The sequence below is a fragment of the Aricia agestis genome, chromosome 2 (genome assembly GCF_905147365.1).
Source record: "Aricia agestis chromosome 2, ilAriAges1.1, whole genome shotgun sequence".
In the NCBI taxonomy this organism is placed as follows: Eukaryota; Metazoa; Arthropoda; class Insecta; order Lepidoptera; family Lycaenidae; genus Aricia; species Aricia agestis.
The window spans coordinates 19,796,930-19,815,252 of NC_056407.1; the positions used below are offsets into that span (position 1 = coordinate 19,796,930).

Here is an 18,323-nt window from a genome sequence, read left to right on the forward strand (position 1 = left end):
CTCTGCACCCCAATGCTCGTTGTCCACCGCACCGCATCGACTCGGTGTATTTTTATTATGAATATCCGCTCAGCTCTGCTCCACGGTCCACCACGCTCGTGCTGTTTCCATTGAAGCGGAGTGGAGATTTCACAGTGATTGGTCAATTTGGGCACCTGCACCGCTAACTGCTAAGCTCCTCTCCGCCCCGCTCCGCGTCAGTGGAAACGCGGTCTAAATATTTTCTAGATAAAGAAGTCACAGAGTACAAAAGTAAAAATATTCATTATGTTCCCTCTTGGTTGCTTTTGAATCCTGTAAGTCACATCATTCAATCGGTACTTTGTATGGGCCGTCCCACTTGGTCTGCGACTTTGGAGATTTGCCTTTTCGGCGAGTTGGGTTATGCAGCCACACCAGTGTCCCTTCTTCGAAGCCGCTTATATTCGATTTCCGGTCGTATCTGGTCTTCATGTTCTCACTTGACTGTAACCCTTTTTCCCGAACCATGGCGTGTATATAGCGCATTTTTTCCCTTAAATCGCAGACATAGTCTTGTACGGTCTTCGGTTCCTCCGGTGATCCTTCTGTCAAGAGGTCTACTGGTACTCGCAGTTCTCTACCGTAATTGACATACGCCGGGGTAGCTTTTATGCTCTCATGCTCGGCGGTACGGTACGACAGAAGGAAGAGTGGTATATACTTGTCCCAGTCCTTTTGTTTGTCATTTGCCAATTTCGCCAAATGCCTCTCAAGGGTCTGGTTAAATCTCTCAACCATTCCATCAGACTGTGGGTGGTACGCGGTGGTCTCATTTTATGCATTCCCAAAATTCTGCACACTTCCTGGAAGACCTGCGATTCAAACTTCCTGCCCTGATCGGAATGGATTTCTAGAGGCACACCAAAGCGAGATATCACTTTTTCGACTAGCTTAGAAGCAACTGTTGTAGCTTCCTGGTTTGGTATGGCGAATACTTCGGGCCATTTGGTGAAGTAATCCATGACAACCATAAAATACTTGTTTCCTGATTCCGTTACAGGAGATGGCCCAGCTACGTCAACTGTAATTCGTTCCCACGGTGCCCCAACGTTATGTACAAGCGCAGGTTCTCACGGCTCCTTGTCTGTGGTCACTTCACTGCAGCGCAAGTAGTACATTTGCGGCACCAATCCTGCACATCATCTCGACAATGCAACCAGTAGAATCGTTCTCGTCCTCTTGACACCTAGATACGCCATCGTGTATTTCACGGAGAACATCTGGCACCCTCGTTCTTGGGACAACTATCTGAAGATGGAACTCTCTGCCGTTAGTCTTCTCCCATTTCCGGTAGAGTATTCCGTTTTGAAGTATCAGACTGTCCCATTGCGCCCAGTACGCCTTGGTGACACCGCCAGTGGGTGCAACCTCACTCCAGACTGGTTTTACATCACCCCGTTTCTTCCATGTGATGATGTGCCGAAGGTCGTCATCTCTTTCTTGAGCTTCCCTCATAGCATCATTCTCCCATGGACCCAAAGGACTTGCTTTCGTTAACTTTACTGTCACTTCATTAGATTCCTACTTAACACAATGTTTGCAGTCTTCTGAACACGGCCTTCGTGAGAGTGCGTCGGCAATCGGCATCGTTCATCATTCCATCCGTTGGCAGAAGCAACAGTCTGGAATTGCTGACCATAAGCATTCCAAGAAGTAGTGCCGTCGTATGGTGGATTGGTGGCACTTTTACTCTTGGCCCTCCAGAATTTCCACTACACGTCGCAACTCCTGTGGTTTCCAGGCGCACTACTTTTTTCTGAAGATCAGTGAGGCCGGTTTTCACATTTTCCACATCCACTCCCAACCCGGTAACGAAGCTTAGTCACCGTGTCATTAACATCCTTTATTGCCAAAAGTGCTTTTTCTTGAAGGTCTTTTTGTTGCTCTTGTGATTCTCGGATCGCTCTAATTCGCCTTTTGAAACTCTTGCAAAACGCCGAGCTTGCGGTCTTGTGATTCCATCACATGCCTTTGAGAATCTTGCAAAGCCTGACTTTCAGCTCTTTGAGACTCCTGCAAAGCGCCGAGCTTGCGGTCTTGGGCATCTTGCAAAGCCTGAATTAACTCAATTATGCTTTCCAATTGAAGAGCCATCAAGAGATTCCAGGATGGATGGAGCTAGTCGACAGGGCCTGAGCAGGCGGGGCCCAGTGGGCGGGGCCAGTGGGCGTGGCCTGAGTGGGCGTGGCCTGGCGGTCTGAGCCAGTGAGCGTGGCCATGACCAGAGTGGGCGGGGCCTGAGGGGCGTGCTCAGTGGGCGGGGCCAGTGGGCGTGGCTTTACCCGAAGTGGGTGGAGCCTGGGTGCGTGGTCAGTGGGCGGGGCCAATGGGTGGGGCCTGCTCCGCAGTGGGTGGAGCTTGGTCCCCAGTTAATACACATCCAGACCCGGGAACATTGAAAACTTTTTGTTCCGTCGGCGGGATTCGAACCCGGCTTGAGCTACCAACGCGCTCACCACTGAGCCACAGAGGTCGTCAAAGGATTTGGAGAGAAAGACCTGGTGACTCTCTTGAAGACTTTATTCACTAAGTCTAGGTCACACAAGCACACGCTAGGTCACAACACTTAGCACTATTCGTTCGCAGGTTTCACTGGTTCACTCACTATTGATCACTTGTTGTCACTCCGAAATCGCCTCGAAGATCGCTCAGATCGAACTGAATTACGGCCCGTCCTCCTGCGACTATTTATGTGGGTCGAGACGAGCCCGAGACTGTACTAGAACATTCTTCCCGAATGTACACAATAAACGTAAACAAGGAAACACCTAAACAAATAAACAGGTAAACACGTAAACAAGTGTTGGACTTTTCTAGAAGGTTCGAGTATGTACTTGCGCACCTCATGCCATCTAGTATTGAGTAGGGGATTTATGTTGTCGGTGTTCCCTCGATAAGTTTCGCTGGTTTGACGCTAGATAGCACTATATGTCCGTAACAATATCAAAGCAAGGTTTAATAGAAAAGGAAAAAATTATTCCCAATTATATTAATTTTATTAGAAAAATATTCTTTACACTAAAATTAAAAACTTAAATCTTAATTTCTATTGTTTTTTGAAACTCTTCAATATAGGATAAATGTTATCAAATGCCTCATATATTTCTTGACGAACTTTAGCACCAGTCAGTACAACTTTTCCAGAAACAAATATAAGTAACACTATTCTTGGTTTCACCATTCTATAGATAAGTCCAGGAAACAACTCTGGTTCATAGGAGCTAAACTGTCCGTGGGTTAGCACTAAGCCCTCTAAGCGAATAGGAAATTTAACATCACAGCTCCCAACCATATTCTGTATTTTAAAATCTAAAAATTTGGCCTGAAACAAATTTAAATCATTACTTCAAAACCATTTAGAATAATTAAAATGTAAATTTATTATTGTAAATGAATATTATTTACAATGTAATTTAAAATTTTGTTTTGTCACATTACTTAAATTATTTAGGTCCGCTGGTTTTTTTGGTAGTAACTTTTATACTTACAGTAAATCCAAGTTTTTGAATAATCCTAGCATATTTTCTGGCAGCTAATCTGGAATCTTCTTCACTTTTTGCTCCAGTGCAGACCATTTTGCCCGATGAGAATATCAGGGCCGTTGTCCTTGGTTCTCTTATTCTCATAATTACAGCGGCAAATCTCTTAGGATTGTACTCAGCATTTCGTGCATGTAGAGCTATTTTCTTCAAATCTAACTTACAATTAAGGTTTACGGTTGCAACAATGTTTCTGAAATAAATTTTGTTTAAGATTACATTATAAGGCATCTATTTAGGGTGGGTTGCACCAGGCATTGTTATAGTTAAGGTTATGGTTATCATCAAATATGGCGTCCTTTATGGACTTTTACTCATAAAGTTAATATACCTAGCGGAATATATATTTTTACACACAGATGAAACCAATGTATGATATCAAGGCCTCCGTACCACAAGGCTCGGTCCTCGGCCCAATACTGTATTCTATTTTTACAGCAGACTTGCCCAGTTGCAGAAATGTAGTCACAGCAACATATGCTGATGACACTGCCTGTGATGAAAATTCAACCATAGCATCAACATATGCTGTTGTCACAGCAACATGTGCTGATGACACTGCCAGTGATGAAAATTCAACCATAGCATCACAAAAACTGCAGAAACACCTAAACAAAATAGATAAGTGGCTTGAGCAGTGGAGGATTAAGCCAAGTGTTAATAAATCTGTGCAAATCACTTTTACACTGCGAAAAGGTGACTGTCCACCAGTCACTCTACGAGGAGAAAAATTACGGCCAGAAAATAGTGTGAAATACTTAGGGATGCACATTGATAGAAGACTAACCTGGGCTACACATATTAAAACAAAGAGGCAACAGGCAGATCTGGAGTTTAGAAAACTGTACTGGCTTATTGGACGACAATCACCTCTGACATTAGACAATAAACTTCTTGTAAACAAAGCTATCATCAAGCCAATATGGACATATGGTATCCAACTGTGGGGCACCGCAAGCAAAAGTAATCTGGCCATATTACAACGTTTTCAGAATAAATGTCTGAAAACAATAGCCAATGCACCTTGGTTCATAACAAACGTTGAGATATATGAATATTTAAATATTACCACCATAAACGAAGAGGTATCTAAATATATACAAACATACAAGAAAAGATTAGAAAATCACACCAATGAACTTGCTAGGGACCTGCTAAGGGATCACGACATAAGAAGACTGAAACGTCTGCATATACTAGAACAAAGAGAATGAATAATCGTTCTAAAGTAATGAAAGAGCTGAGTGTTCAGTGGAACACCTCTCATAAAAGTGACTACCAATGAACACACCATCTGATAATGGCTAGTGAAAGCCGATAGCAGATGATAGAGGATAGAAAAAAAAAAAAAAAAGATGAAACCAATTTAGGTTTCGTTTAACAGCTCGAGATTGTTGCTCTATTCTGCTAGGTATATTAACTTTATGCTTTTACTAGAGATTTGACAGCTCATTTGACAGTTTGTCTTAGTTAAAGTAAGTTGATGCAACCCACCCTTACGGCCATTCCCAATATTCAATCTATCTCGGGTTTGACATACAACCGATCGCAGCTAACATTGAATTGACATAAAATATATGTCTCTAATGTCTAATGTGAGCTATTCCTATCTCTAGTAGGGCAAAACCAGAGATTAATCAAATATTGGGAACGGCCATTATATGATGGTCAAAAACTTTATATTTAAAACTTTAATGCTTACTGCAATTGTGGCAAAATCCCTGGATCAGCTGAATGGGGAGTCATCGGTGTCATGGGTGCGGGACTTGTATGTGGCAAAATCTGTTGCATGACGCTACCGCCAGTGATCATTGGAGACATTAAATTTTGCTGAAAAGTAGTACAAATTAAATATTATGTAGCATTATTAAATGTTATTGAATTGACACGTGGGAGAGCCATGCTTCGGCACGAATGGGCCGGCTCGACCAGAGAAATACCACATTCTCACAGAAAACCGGCGTGAAACAGCACTTGCGCTGTGTTTCGCCGAGTGAGTGAGTTTACCGGAGGCCCAATCCCCTACCCTATTCCCTTCTCTACCCTCCCCTATGACCCTATTCCCTCTTAAAAGGCCGGCAACGCACCTGCAGCTCTTCTGATGCTGCGAGTGTCCATGGGCGACGGAAGTTGCTTTCCATCAGGTGACCCGTTTGCTCGTTTATTTCATAAAAAAAAATTTAAAAAATGTAGCATTAAAGGCAAAATACTTACTGTCATTTAATGTTAATACTTACTGGTGTCTGGGGCTGCATCATTTGCTGTGGTGTTGAATAGCTCGCTGTTGGAGCATAGGTGTGCATAGTTCTGAGTGGGGTGCCTATGAGAGATGAACCGAATGGCGAGGAGCCCAATGATACTAGAGATGGTTGATGATGTTGCTGCTGTTGTTGTTGCTGATGCTGTTGTTGTTGCATGGCATTTGGCAATATTTGTTGATCTTCTTCGGGCTGGTGTAATGGGGTACCGATACCCGGAATGTTATAGGGACTTGGTAACATTTGATCCATTTTGATTAGTTTACTCGAATAATACTGTATACAAGAACTGGTATTTACACTTTTTAAGCAGAAAATCTAATAAATTTATAAATTAAAGTAAAAATTTAGTGTTGCTTGCCGTTTGTAAACTAAATGTCAAAAAATAAAGACGTCAATGTCAGTGTCAATTGTCAACTCAAATGTGTTTACTGACATAATTTTTTTAAAGATGCAGTTAACTTTTATGATTTGTCATGTACTTACTCCGCCGTAAATGCCTGCTAGTTGCTACTCATTATAACTCACGTGATATTAATAAACGAGCTTTTGCCCGCAGCTTCGCTCGCATTAGAAGTACTATAATATTCTCAAACTTTCATCCCCTATTTTAACCCCTTGGGGTTGGAATTTATCAAAATCCTTTCTTGACGGATGCCTTCTTCATAACATCTACCTGCATGCAAAATTTCAGCCCGATCCATCCAGTGGTTTGGGCCAGGGCTTCAAATACCGGTATTTTTTCATAACGTTATTTATTTATTTATTAAAGTTAATTACAACGGGTCACCCCAATTACAATAATTAACTACAATCTTGACTAAAATTAAACTTAAAATTAATTATGACATTATTACAATACATACACAAATTAAATTAAATAGTAATAGAAGAAACTCTTTCGTACTTACATTCACAAAATCTTACACATGCTCTCTTCACATCCAACCATTTATCAGCAAACACTTCACATTCAGGATTGTCCGACAGAAGGGCGTTGAGCAAGTTTAGTGCTCGGTACAGCGGGGACTCAGCTCTCGCGACAGTCCGACATGTCGGCAGTGCGAATAATTTTGGCCGACGGCTAGGACGGTGCTTTAGATAGTTGTCAGGCACAAACAAACGGCACATTAAGGCATGGAGTTCAGGGCAATCGATTATATTGCGAAGGATTTTTAAGGCATAATATTAGGTCAACGCCTCGTCGGACCTCTAGAGATTGGTAACCTAAGGTACCCAAGAGATAGCCAGTTGGATACATGTAAGGGTAGTATCCGTACACTTTCTTAAATAAAAATCTGAGAAACGCCTTTTGGATTTTTTCCAGCATCAGAATAGATGTAGCTGTGTAGGGAGCCCAGACACACGCATCTGTTTCTAGCATGCTGCGTACTAGTGCGTTGTATAGCAATTTTATAACGGCGGGATTTTTAAAGTCCTTAACGTTGCGGAGTACAAAACCTAGACGTTTGAAGCTGTCTTGAGCCGTCGCATATATGTGGTCCCTAAACGTAAGAGTTTTGTCAAAGTACACCCCTAAGTCCTTGATACTATGGACACGGGAAATAATATGACCATCCATAGAATAATTAAAGATGATCGGGTGTAGCTTCCGCCCATAGGTCATTACGCTACACTTATTCATATTAAACAAAAGGTTGTTGGAAATACTCCAGTATTGTACAGCATCCAAGTCTTTTTGCAGAAGAAGACAGTCATAAAGAGATTTTATGATCATAATAATCTTGAGGTCGTCGGCATATAGTAAACACTTAGCAAACTTAAGAATGATTGTAAGATCGTTAATAAATATAAGAAATAAGAGAGGGCCCAACACTGACCCTTGGCTAACACCAGAGCGTGTATGATAAGGGGCACTCTCAAAACATCCATACCTCACAAATTGCTTCCGATCACGAAGATAATCTGCGAAAAAACAAACAAGACCAGGAGAGACCCCAAGAGCGCTCAACTTTTTGAGGAGGACATCATTATCGACTCTATCAAAGGCTTTGCAGAAATCAAAGTATAGAACGTCCACTTGATAGCCTGCGTCAAGAGCCTTAGAAATTATGTCGACGTGAGCTAGAAGATTCGTACTGACAGAGCGACCAGGGCGGAAACCATGCTGGTTGTCAGAAAGAATTCCACGGATCTGTTTCATTAATATATTATGAAGTGCCAGCTCAAAAACTTTGGCAACAGAAGGCAATACAGCTATAGGTCTGTGGTTTTCTACAGACAGTCGATCGCTCGTTTTGGGAATAGGTATGACCCTCGATAATTTCCATTGTTTAGGATATATTTCGGCTTTGAGTGATGTGTTGAACAGGTGACATAACGGAACGGTAAAGATGTCTTTGCACGCTCTTAGGACATATTATGGGGGCACACTATCAGTGCCTATCGAGCTGTGTGCTTTTAGCTTGAAATAGCCTTTTCTACGTCACCAGGGATTAAAGACGGAAGAATTATATTAGTTCCCACTGCATTTACAGACTCTAAATTGGGATCTAGTTTAGGTATATTAGGGAGAAAAACGCTAGAGAAGTATCGAGCAAATGCTTCTGCACTTTTAGTTCCAGAATAGAAAGGACCGTTAAATGATACAGTTGGTTCAAACCCACCCTTAGATTTTAAATTGGAAATGAGCTGCCAAAATTGCTTTGGATGTTTGAACAACCTGCTTTCGATGGCAGAGCAATGGGAGCTATACTCGGCCTTTACTTTCATTTTCAGTTCCGAACGCAGATTCTTATTGCTTCAAGGGCATAGATAACGGTATGAAAATTTACCCGATACTAGAAATAACGGTAAAAATTGGATTTAATACTGGTAAATGCTATAACGGTAAAGAGGATTTATAACGGTAAATATATGTTCTTTGATAACGTTACCTTTTGTAAAATAAGTACTTAATTTAATCAGTCAATTCAGTATGCAGTATGCACAAAATTAAACTAGACGTGTCTGGTGACCAGTAGGTATATTATATTATAGGAAAAATGACGTCTAATGAGAATGACATGGTCAGTAGTTCAGTGCACAGTATCTTTGTTCAAATATTACTAATTTGTGGTTTGTATAGTAAATTATTGTATTGTCAGCACGTGCGCCGTGCGCTGGCTGCCGGACGGACTTTGTTGTTTTGCAGACGACGGGGCGAGGTGGTACACAAAGCACACGACGAGTGGAGGCAGTCAGTTCAGGACGTTCGTTCTAGTGGAGATAGAGAGAATAGAGCTAGCTGCCGCCTCGCGCCGCCGCGCCGTCTGCGTTATTGCATGTAAACTGGTTTGTGTGATCCACGGATATGCCGCGCCGCCAGAGCCCGCCGGGGACCTGCGGAGCGGTCTTTTTCCCTTGGTGTGCGTAGGTAATACATATTGTAGGATTCCCTTTGTGCTATCGTTCGCGGCGAAATTGATTGGTCCGTCCCGCCCCGTCGTGTGCAAAGCGCCTCTGATCCGACGGGCTACGTTCCTTAAAATGTTCTCCGTGTTATAATACCTACATATTTTGTAAATGCTATCATGTAATTTTGTGCTTCCTTTTTTAAATGTGTTGATATTTTTAACTTACTACTTACTTACTACGATGGCTCAGCGACCCAAAGTGGATCTTGGCCTCCGACACGAGTTTGCGCCACTTGTCGCGGTCTTGCGCAGTTTCTTGCCACTCTGTGACTTGAAGATCGCGCAGGTCCGACTCCACGACATCTAGCCACCGGTACCGTGGACGGCACACAGGTCGTCGCCCAATTGGACGCCCAAGAAACACCATTTTAGTGGCCTCTCCCATTCTTGCAACATGACCGAGCCATCGGAGTCGCTGGGCTTTTGTTACGCCAATAATATTGGGCTCAGCCATGAGGTCTTCAACTTCGGCGTTGGTTCGGATTCTAGTTCCTCCGTCTCCTGTCTTCACCGGGCCCAAGATCTTGCGGAGGATTTTTCTTTCGGCTACCAGTAATTTATTCTCTTCATCGAGTGTGAGCGTCCAGGTCTCGCATCCGTACATAAGTATTGGCCTTATTACAGACTTGTAAATGGCGATCTTACTTTTTCTACTTAGGAGATTGGACACTAACACTCCATGAAGTGCCGCGCTGCATCGTAAGGTGTTTTGGATGCGGGTGTTTATTTCCTCCTGTCTCGTGTTGGTGTCGGTAATGGTGCAGCCTAAGTATTTAAATTTGTCCGTCCCTTTATAAGAAATCCCTCTCACATTCAGGTCTTCTCGTTTTGTGCGCGTGTTTTTATAGCGTTTAATGTGGAGGTATTCTGTTTTCTCGCGGTTTATACTTAGGCCTACCTTAAGGGCTTCGTTTTCTAAGACTTCGGCCGCGCTGGCCACTTCCTCTGGAGTTTCACCCAGTAATGCCAGGTCGTCGGCATACCCTATCAACCTATGCTTCCCATTCAGTTGTAGCCCTAAATCTAGTACAATCACTTCTTTGAGGACATATTCCAGAACTAAATTGAAAAGCACAGGTGACAGCGCATCTCCTTGTTTAAGTCCTGTGACCACCACGAACTCGTCCGTAAGCTCTTTAGCAACCCTCACTCTCATTTTGCTTTCCTTAGTGGCGACCATTATCATGTCAACTAGTTTTTTAGGGATGTTGAAGTTCCTTAAGATCGTGTATAACGAATTACGGTCGATGCTGTCATAGGCTTTTTTAAAATCGACAAATAACGCGTGTATGCTTTGGGCGTATTCCCAACGTTTTTCCATCAGTTGTTTCAGAAGGAAGATCTGATCGATTGTGCTGCGGTTTTGCCGAAATCCACACTGATAATCGCTGATGATTCGTTCCGCATGAGGTATTTTTAACTACAGTCTACAAAATATATATGTATTAAACTTAGAATTCTAGTAAAATACTAAGACATACAAATAATTATCCATATTTTGCCGATCCCCCGCATTCGCCACAATTAAAACAAGTAAATAAATACGGACATAGGACCTTGCATAATTTTCTGCATTCATTGACTAAACAAATTGCAACACCATCTTGACTTGTTAAGTCAAAGTTTTTTTTTAATGCAAATAAGGGGGCGAACGAGCAAACGGGTCACTTGATGGAAAGCAACTTCCGTCACCCATGGACACTCGTAGCATCAGAAGCGCTGCAGGTGCGTTGCCGGCCTTTTAAGAGGGAATAGGGTAATAGGGGAGGGTAGGGAAGAGAAGGGAAGGGAATAGGGGAGGGGATTATATCTCCGGTAAACTCACTCACTCGGTGAAACACAACGCAAGCGCGGTTTCACGCCGGTTTTCTATGAGAACGTGGTATTTCTCCGGTCGAGCCGGCCCATTCGTGCCGAAGCATGGCTCTCCCACGTATATAAAAACTGGTGCTCGGAAGTCGGAAGTTGGGCTGCGAGTGAGATTTGATGCACGACGCATACCCCATACCTGATACCAGAAAATATCGTTATATTTACCGGTATTTTCATAACGATATTTTTTGGTTATGTTACTAGATATCGATAAAAAAATACCGTTATCTGGCTACCATTATGAAAATATCGGTACGTAACGATATTTTTCGGGTATTCGATAACGTTATGAAGCCCTGGTTTGGGCTGTGCGTTGATAGATCACCATGTTAGTCAGCCACCTTTGAGTTTTATATATATAGATATTAAATATTCTTTTAAATAATAAATTTTATTAAATTACACGTGATATTATTAATAAAATATATATTATTTTATTAAATGTTTAATAAAATAATCTTTGCTTGTATTAAGCCAGTAAAAAAATACCTACTGTCAGCTGTGACTTCTCAGCTGTCACTCAATGTCAATGTCAATGATTCTATAATATTTTGGTTTGTGCTGTCAATGAATTTGTTTTGAAAATTGTTTTTGATTTCTAGTTATTTTGTTATAAAATTCTAAATTTACAATCAACTAGTGATATGAAGTCGGATTCTGAAAAAGAAGCTGGAGCATTAGTATTGAAAAGTTATGGAGAATTTTTCAAGAAACAAATTCAGGATTACACCATCCTACTTGATCCTGAAAGACTTCGAGGAAACAAAACATTTGCTCCTGTTCAAGTAAATTTAACACACAAAGAACAAATTTTAATTAACGAATTAGTAACTTCTGACAACCTTCTTATCACTAAAGTACTATCAGTGCTTGCCTCACTGTGCTCCGAAATAAAGGAACTCAAAGTGGAGGCCTTTGAAAGGTAAATTAATAAATTTAAACAAATCTTAGATACAGTTATTAGCACAATTTTATTTTACTGGCTGTGCTCCGCAGTGGTACCCATGGTTTATTAGCCATACCTATGTGATATCCAGGGTATCAATTAACTCCATACGAAATTTTGTTAATATCGCGCCAGCATTTTAGACGTGAAGAAGTAATAAACGTACAAACTCAAAAACTCTTATTTTCAGGCATTTCAAGTTTTTAGCAGTTTATGATGAATATACAGATAGTGAGATAACAAATCAAATAGAATCAATATGTTTTCTGAGTGCATTTGTAGGTAGATGTAATGATACTCTCAATAACTTGTGCAGTCAGCTGTTTTCAATATTTACCCAGGCCATTGTCAATATTAGTAAGTACAGTACTCTCACTTATTTTAAAATAACGCTTATAAGATGCAACTGATTTTAGTAGATATAATTATTTTATCAAAATGAAATTGAAGTTTAAATATATTAAAACATTCTCAAAACTTTCAGATGGTATACAATGGCATTATATTCTGAATAATATCGGCGAGATCTTCACTATTTTGGTTTTATGTGAATTACTTATATCTAAATGTTCTTTAGTTACTAAATGGAATAAATTTTATAAACATGTTCATAATAATTGCAAGCCATATGAATTGGACTCAAGTGAGGAGAAACACAAGGCAATGTTGGTGGCGATGGAAAATATTACAAAGAAAATTATGAATGATGACATAGTTCAAAACTCTCTAAGCAGTTTGCTGGTTACCAGACAGAAATACTTAGGAAACAGTTCTACCAATGTTCACTCAGAATTCACAAATTATATTAAGAATGTCATTGTAAATTTGGACAAGCTGATACAGGAGAAATGTAATAGTGAAAACATGTACAAGTGTATCAAGATTAACTCTTTATTTGTTCTCAATTCATATTTATTTAGCTCAAGTGACAAGAAAAACTTTAAAAATTTAATTGAATTAAATACAAAGGTAAGCAAGGGATATAAATAAAAGGAGGAGAATTCACACATAATACACCAATCTCAAGACAGACTATTGCTATATTCATGATGTATTTTGCATAGCACTTACTTTAATTAGAATTAAGTAACAAAATTAAACAAATTGTTTTGTCTTGCAGGCCCATAGTGTATTTGTTATTGGAACAGTGTTTTGGTTCCCTGAACAATTTCTGCAGAGGTATGTGCCTTTTCTCTGTGCCCAACACAACAAATTATCCCAAACTATGCTGAAGGCTCGCCAAGCATACTTGACAGCTAAAAAGAATTCCATATCTAGAGATATAGTAAACCTGCAGAATATTAGCATGCAATGGATTATGACTGTAGAAGATGTGTTTTCGTCAAGTAACAAACTCAATGCAGCAGAGATGACTCTCCACACTAAAGTTATCCTCGATGGTCTAGACATAGTGTCCTGCACAAACTACTCAATTCTCACCTTTGTCAATCTACACCTTCTACTTGGTCTGCCTCTATCTAAGAACTTGTTGTTTTCGCTATTCGACATAATGGAAGTCTTAAAAAGTTTGAAGAATGCAGTCAGTAGGAATTACAACCAAATCATAAACTCAATGGACATGATAGGCCAACATTTGACGTACCAAGCCGTTTCATCCATACTGCATGTTAAAAAGACCCTCATGAATGATAAAAAGTATGCCAGCAAGAGGTTGGATGAGCTGACGTGTCTCGTCGTAGCCGAGCAAGCCATCAAGGGTGCCTCGACGGTCGAGCGTAACATTGCCGCGCATATTGCACTGAGCTTCGTCCCAGAAAGCACCTACATTGAGGATAGCTACGTCAGATTGGGTTCGATACTCGACAAAACCCAAGCAGTCATTAGCTTCATTAAAAGCATGAACAACTTCTCAAATTGCTCCTGGGTGCTGTGGCATCAGAACATTCTGCCAATATACTTCCAAACCAACTTCAGTATGCAATTGCAAGCTGTGAAATTAGCCTTTTTCCTGATGGTCTTGGACGATGGGATCAATTTCCTTCACGAAACGGAGTACATGTTCGGGGTTCAAAAGTCGAACGAATTTAAAAACACTGTCATCCGTATAATTAACGATCACGTGATACAGAAGTTCAACGACAGTATAGAATCCAATCTCAGGCTGCATATCCACTCCCACCTACAATTGGACGTGGTCGACCCTCTAGCGGACAACATGGTCAAAAAAATATTTCTCCTGATGGACAATCTTCGTCTGTACAATGTTTACATGTCCGTGGTGCCCTCCATTGAACATTACCTCTCGAAGACCTATTACAACCTAACGACCATAGTTCTTTCCGACTGGAAAACTTACGGAGAAATGCGACAAATGGCGAAGCTCAAGTTCAACGTATCCACGATCCAGGACAATCTCCCCACGCAGACGCTGGAGCAGGGGTTAGATGTCCTGGAGATTATGCGCAACATCCACATCTTCGTTGCCAAGTATCAGTACAACCTCAATAATCAGATTTTCATCGAGAAGAGTAGCAACAACAAACACTTGAACTCCATCAACATCAGACACATCGCCAACTCTATACGCACCCACGGCACCGGAATAATGAACACCACCGTCAACTTCACTTACCAGTTTCTTAAGAATAAGTTCATCGTTTTCTCCCAATTCCTTTACGACGAGCAAATCAAGTCGCGGCTTGTGAAGGATTTGAGACATTTCAAAGAAATAAAGCTGCAGACTAACATGTACCCTTACAAGAGCGCCGACAAATTCAACAAGGCGATAAAAGTTTTGGGCGTGAGCGACGACGGCCAGAGCTACTTGGATCTGTTCAGGGATTTGATCAGTCAGATCGGGAACGCAATGGGCTACGTGCGAATGATCCGCTCCGGAGGCAGGCATTGCTGCTCCAACGCCACGGTATTTCTGCCCAATCTAGATCCCAAGAGGTTCAAAGATATGTGCGAGGAGAATAAACTCTCACCACAGACTATACGAGCCGCTGAAAACTTTGACGAGAATGTTAACGGGATTATAAGTAATTTCATTCAGGGAACCGAATATTTCAAGCTGTTGGTCGACGTCTTCGCGCCTGTCTTTAGGAACCCTAAAAACGTTCATCTCAAAAATTTCTTCATAATCATTCCACCCTTGACTGTTAACTTCGTGGAGCACATGATACTGTCAAAGGATAAACTGTCGAAGAAGAACAAGACTGGTGCAACGTTTACCGATGACGGTTTCGCAATGGGAGTCGCCTATATTCTAAAACTGTTAGATCAGGTATGGAAAATATTTTTAAATTAAAATATTAGGTAACTGTTTTAATATTGCCGCATTGTGTGTTTATCAGTGTTGCCGGAGTATACTCAGCCCAGGTTGCCATTTGTAGGTTCAAATGTTGCCATCTGAAACCAAATGTTGCCATTAGAAAAAAAAACCTGTAAAAAAAGTTCTGTGCCTTTTAGTAATATAAAAATATTTATACCTACCTATTTAGTACTGTTTTATTGCTCTGCATTTTGGTTGATAAAAATTTAAATAAAAAAAAACATGTTTTCAAAAAACTGTTAACCCTTTTTTTTGATAAATAATTGATTCCACAATTTTTTTTTTCCTCATAAATTTAAAATCATGTTTTCCTGAAAATAAAAGTAGGTATTATAAAATATAAATAAAATGATAAAAAATAAATTTAGACTCCGTTTTACAACAATATTAAAATCCATTCAGAAATCCAATATTAAAACATGCAAAAAATAAACATAAATTTCCCAGCACCTTTAAAACAATAAAGAGGACTTACCAATAGATTTAAACACAAAAGTATTAGAAAACCACGAAAAAATTTCCTTTGCATCCTTCGATCACTAATATACAAGATACACAGTCCGCAGCAAAAAACGATCTCACTAAAAGAGCACCAAATGCAACATTCTGGTGGACTTTCGATTTAGTAGTGCTCGAACGCTCCGCTGGGAAAATTGTCCCAGTGCTCGTTCAACAATTGTAAAAATCATACGTTTAAAACGCAAAAAAAGGATGGAATTTCATATTTCAGGTAAGTATTAATTTTATCCTAATATATTTCATACAATTGTATTATAAATATTGGTATTTCGTTAAGAAATCAACAAAAAACAGTTTTAAAATTAAGTTGTAAATAAATCAACACGAGGTATAAACCATCTCAATTGCGAATACTCATACTAAAGGTACTTACCGTAGTTTATCATGCCCACTTGAAATGTTCGGGTTATACACTGTGTTTCTGTTCCATTTGGTGGAGTCGCTATTAATTATTATTTATTTTATTGAGGAATATATATATTTTAGGTTTCCTCGAGATCCAGTTCGATGTGGAGATTGGATATCAGTTATAGCACGGCAAAGATGCGAACAATTTTTCAAGCCGACTTTAGCGAGCGTTGTATGTTCTAAGCATTTATATTCAATGTATACACGTATATTTTAGTTAACTATAAAATTAAACATATTAGAACAACATAATATTACAAGTAAAAATAATTACTCCACACTTTATACATTAAACTTTGGAAAAATAAAAAATGGACTATTAAAATTATTACAATCAACAAAAAATGTTGAACAGTTCGACTCCACTCATACTTCATTTCACCCTGTTCCTGCGGCGACGTGCGGCCGTAAAATTATTGAAGTGCTTTTTTGGAATTGTAATAATTTAAACTTTAAGATATATGGACGATGGTTGAATTTAGTTTAAAGCGTGCGTCGTTCGTAAAAATTTGTTGCTTTGTAAACACACATTGTACATTGTTTTATAAAAAGATCTTTAATAACTATTATTAAGGTTGATTTTAGATAAATATATACTTTTTTAAAATTTTTACTCGGCGACAGGTTTTCGAGAGGTTTTGTATGGGACTGTGTATCTTGTATATTAGTGTTCGAAGTTTGCATCGCACTACACAGTGCACACAGTCGTCAGTCACACACAAATAATTTATTTATGAAACACTACGTATTAGTTATATCTGCTCTGTGCACAAAATACAAATTACTCATGGCTCTGTGGTCACAAAGTTTCTTCCATTTTTGTTTACATAAAATTACTTTTATCCATAGACTTACGGCCGTTCCCAATATTTGATCTATCTCTGGTTTTGCCCTACTAGAGATAGGAATAGCTCACAATTGACATAAAATATATGTCTCTAATGTCTAATGTGAGCTATTCCTATCTCTAGTAGGGCAAAACCAGAGATAGATCAAATATTGGGAACGGCCGTAAGTCTATGGATAAATCTGTTTGGTTTTTTCTACGCAAACACCTGCCTAGCCTTTACCAAAGAATCAAGATTCACAATCACTGAAAGATTGTACTGATCTAACTAACAGTTCTACCCATTTAACTCTGTTTCAGGATTCCAGTTTCGAGTCTTTATATTGGTTCGATTCGATATGGAATCACATAAGGAAAGAAAAGGAACTAATAAACGAACAAAAGACCAAAGGAACCTTACAGCTGCAGCAGACATTGGCTCTAACAGAAAAGAAAATCAAAACTTTGGAAGAAGAATATAAACTGTTGTATTACAGTCTAACCAGTGCCAGAATATTCTTTAGATAGGCAAAGAACAGTGATAGTACCTCTTATTATGTTAAAATGTATTTAATCAGTTAGTTACATTGTTTTAAGTATAGATTTATGTTAATTTTATTGTTTATATTTTTTTATAAGTATTCGAATTTTATCTTGTTATCATAATATTAATACGCGAACGAAAAACTTTGTAACCCTTTTTACGAAAAATGGGGAAATGTAGGTGCATGAAATTTTGCACAGTTATAGTTTACCTAGGTAACACTGAAAATGTTTAGAAAATGAAAAACGGCTTAATGTAGAAAGTTGCCAATACTTTTATTGTTTTTAGAAGTAATCTCCGTTCCTCTCTACATATCGTCACATTCGATGGAACCACCGAAAAAGCAGTGGGTCCAGTCTTCCTTAGGGGTCTCTTCTGTGGCATTTTCGTACGCTTTTTTCGTGGCTCGTAAAGCGAGTACCTCGAATTATATCTTTATTTCTTGGGAATAAATTAAAGCCGCAGGGCCAGGCCAGGACTATAATATGGCGTATGACTCAATATCTCAACACGTGCCATAGTCAAATATTCAACAGTCCGTCTCGCGGAGTGCGCTGAAGCATTGTTGTGGTGAAGGAGTGTCCTGCTTCGAGGGCGCTGCTGTCGAAATATTTCCAAGACGACAGGCACACAGCGATTGACATACCATTCTGCAGTAACTGTCCTTTCATCGTCTAGT

General features: G+C 39.8%; 2 protein-coding genes across 2 annotated transcripts; one reads left to right on the forward strand and one right to left on the reverse strand.

Annotated features, from left to right (window-relative positions):
* Positions 1-3,044: 3,044 nt before the first annotated feature.
* Positions 3,045-6,181, reverse strand: LOC121739819 (TATA-box-binding protein). The gene is made up of 4 exons (XM_042132398.1): positions 5,798-6,181; positions 5,263-5,390; positions 3,510-3,753; positions 3,045-3,343 (listed from the first exon to the last, which is right to left on the reverse strand). The coding sequence occupies exons 1-4, from the start codon at positions 6,068-6,070 to the stop codon at positions 3,068-3,070; spliced, it is 921 nt and encodes a 306-aa protein (XP_041988332.1). The 5' UTR covers positions 6,071-6,181; the 3' UTR covers positions 3,045-3,067.
* Positions 6,182-11,690: 5,509 nt separating this feature from the next.
* LOC121739635 (WASH complex subunit 4) lies at positions 11,691-17,686 on the forward strand. Its single transcript, XM_042132143.1, has 5 exons — positions 11,691-12,028; positions 12,243-12,409; positions 12,537-13,021; positions 13,173-15,299; positions 17,422-17,686. Exons 1-5 carry the CDS (start codon positions 11,751-11,753, stop codon positions 17,626-17,628), a joined length of 3,264 nt encoding a protein of 1,087 aa, XP_041988077.1. The 5' UTR covers positions 11,691-11,750; the 3' UTR covers positions 17,629-17,686.
* Positions 17,687-18,323: the final 637 nt, after the last annotated feature.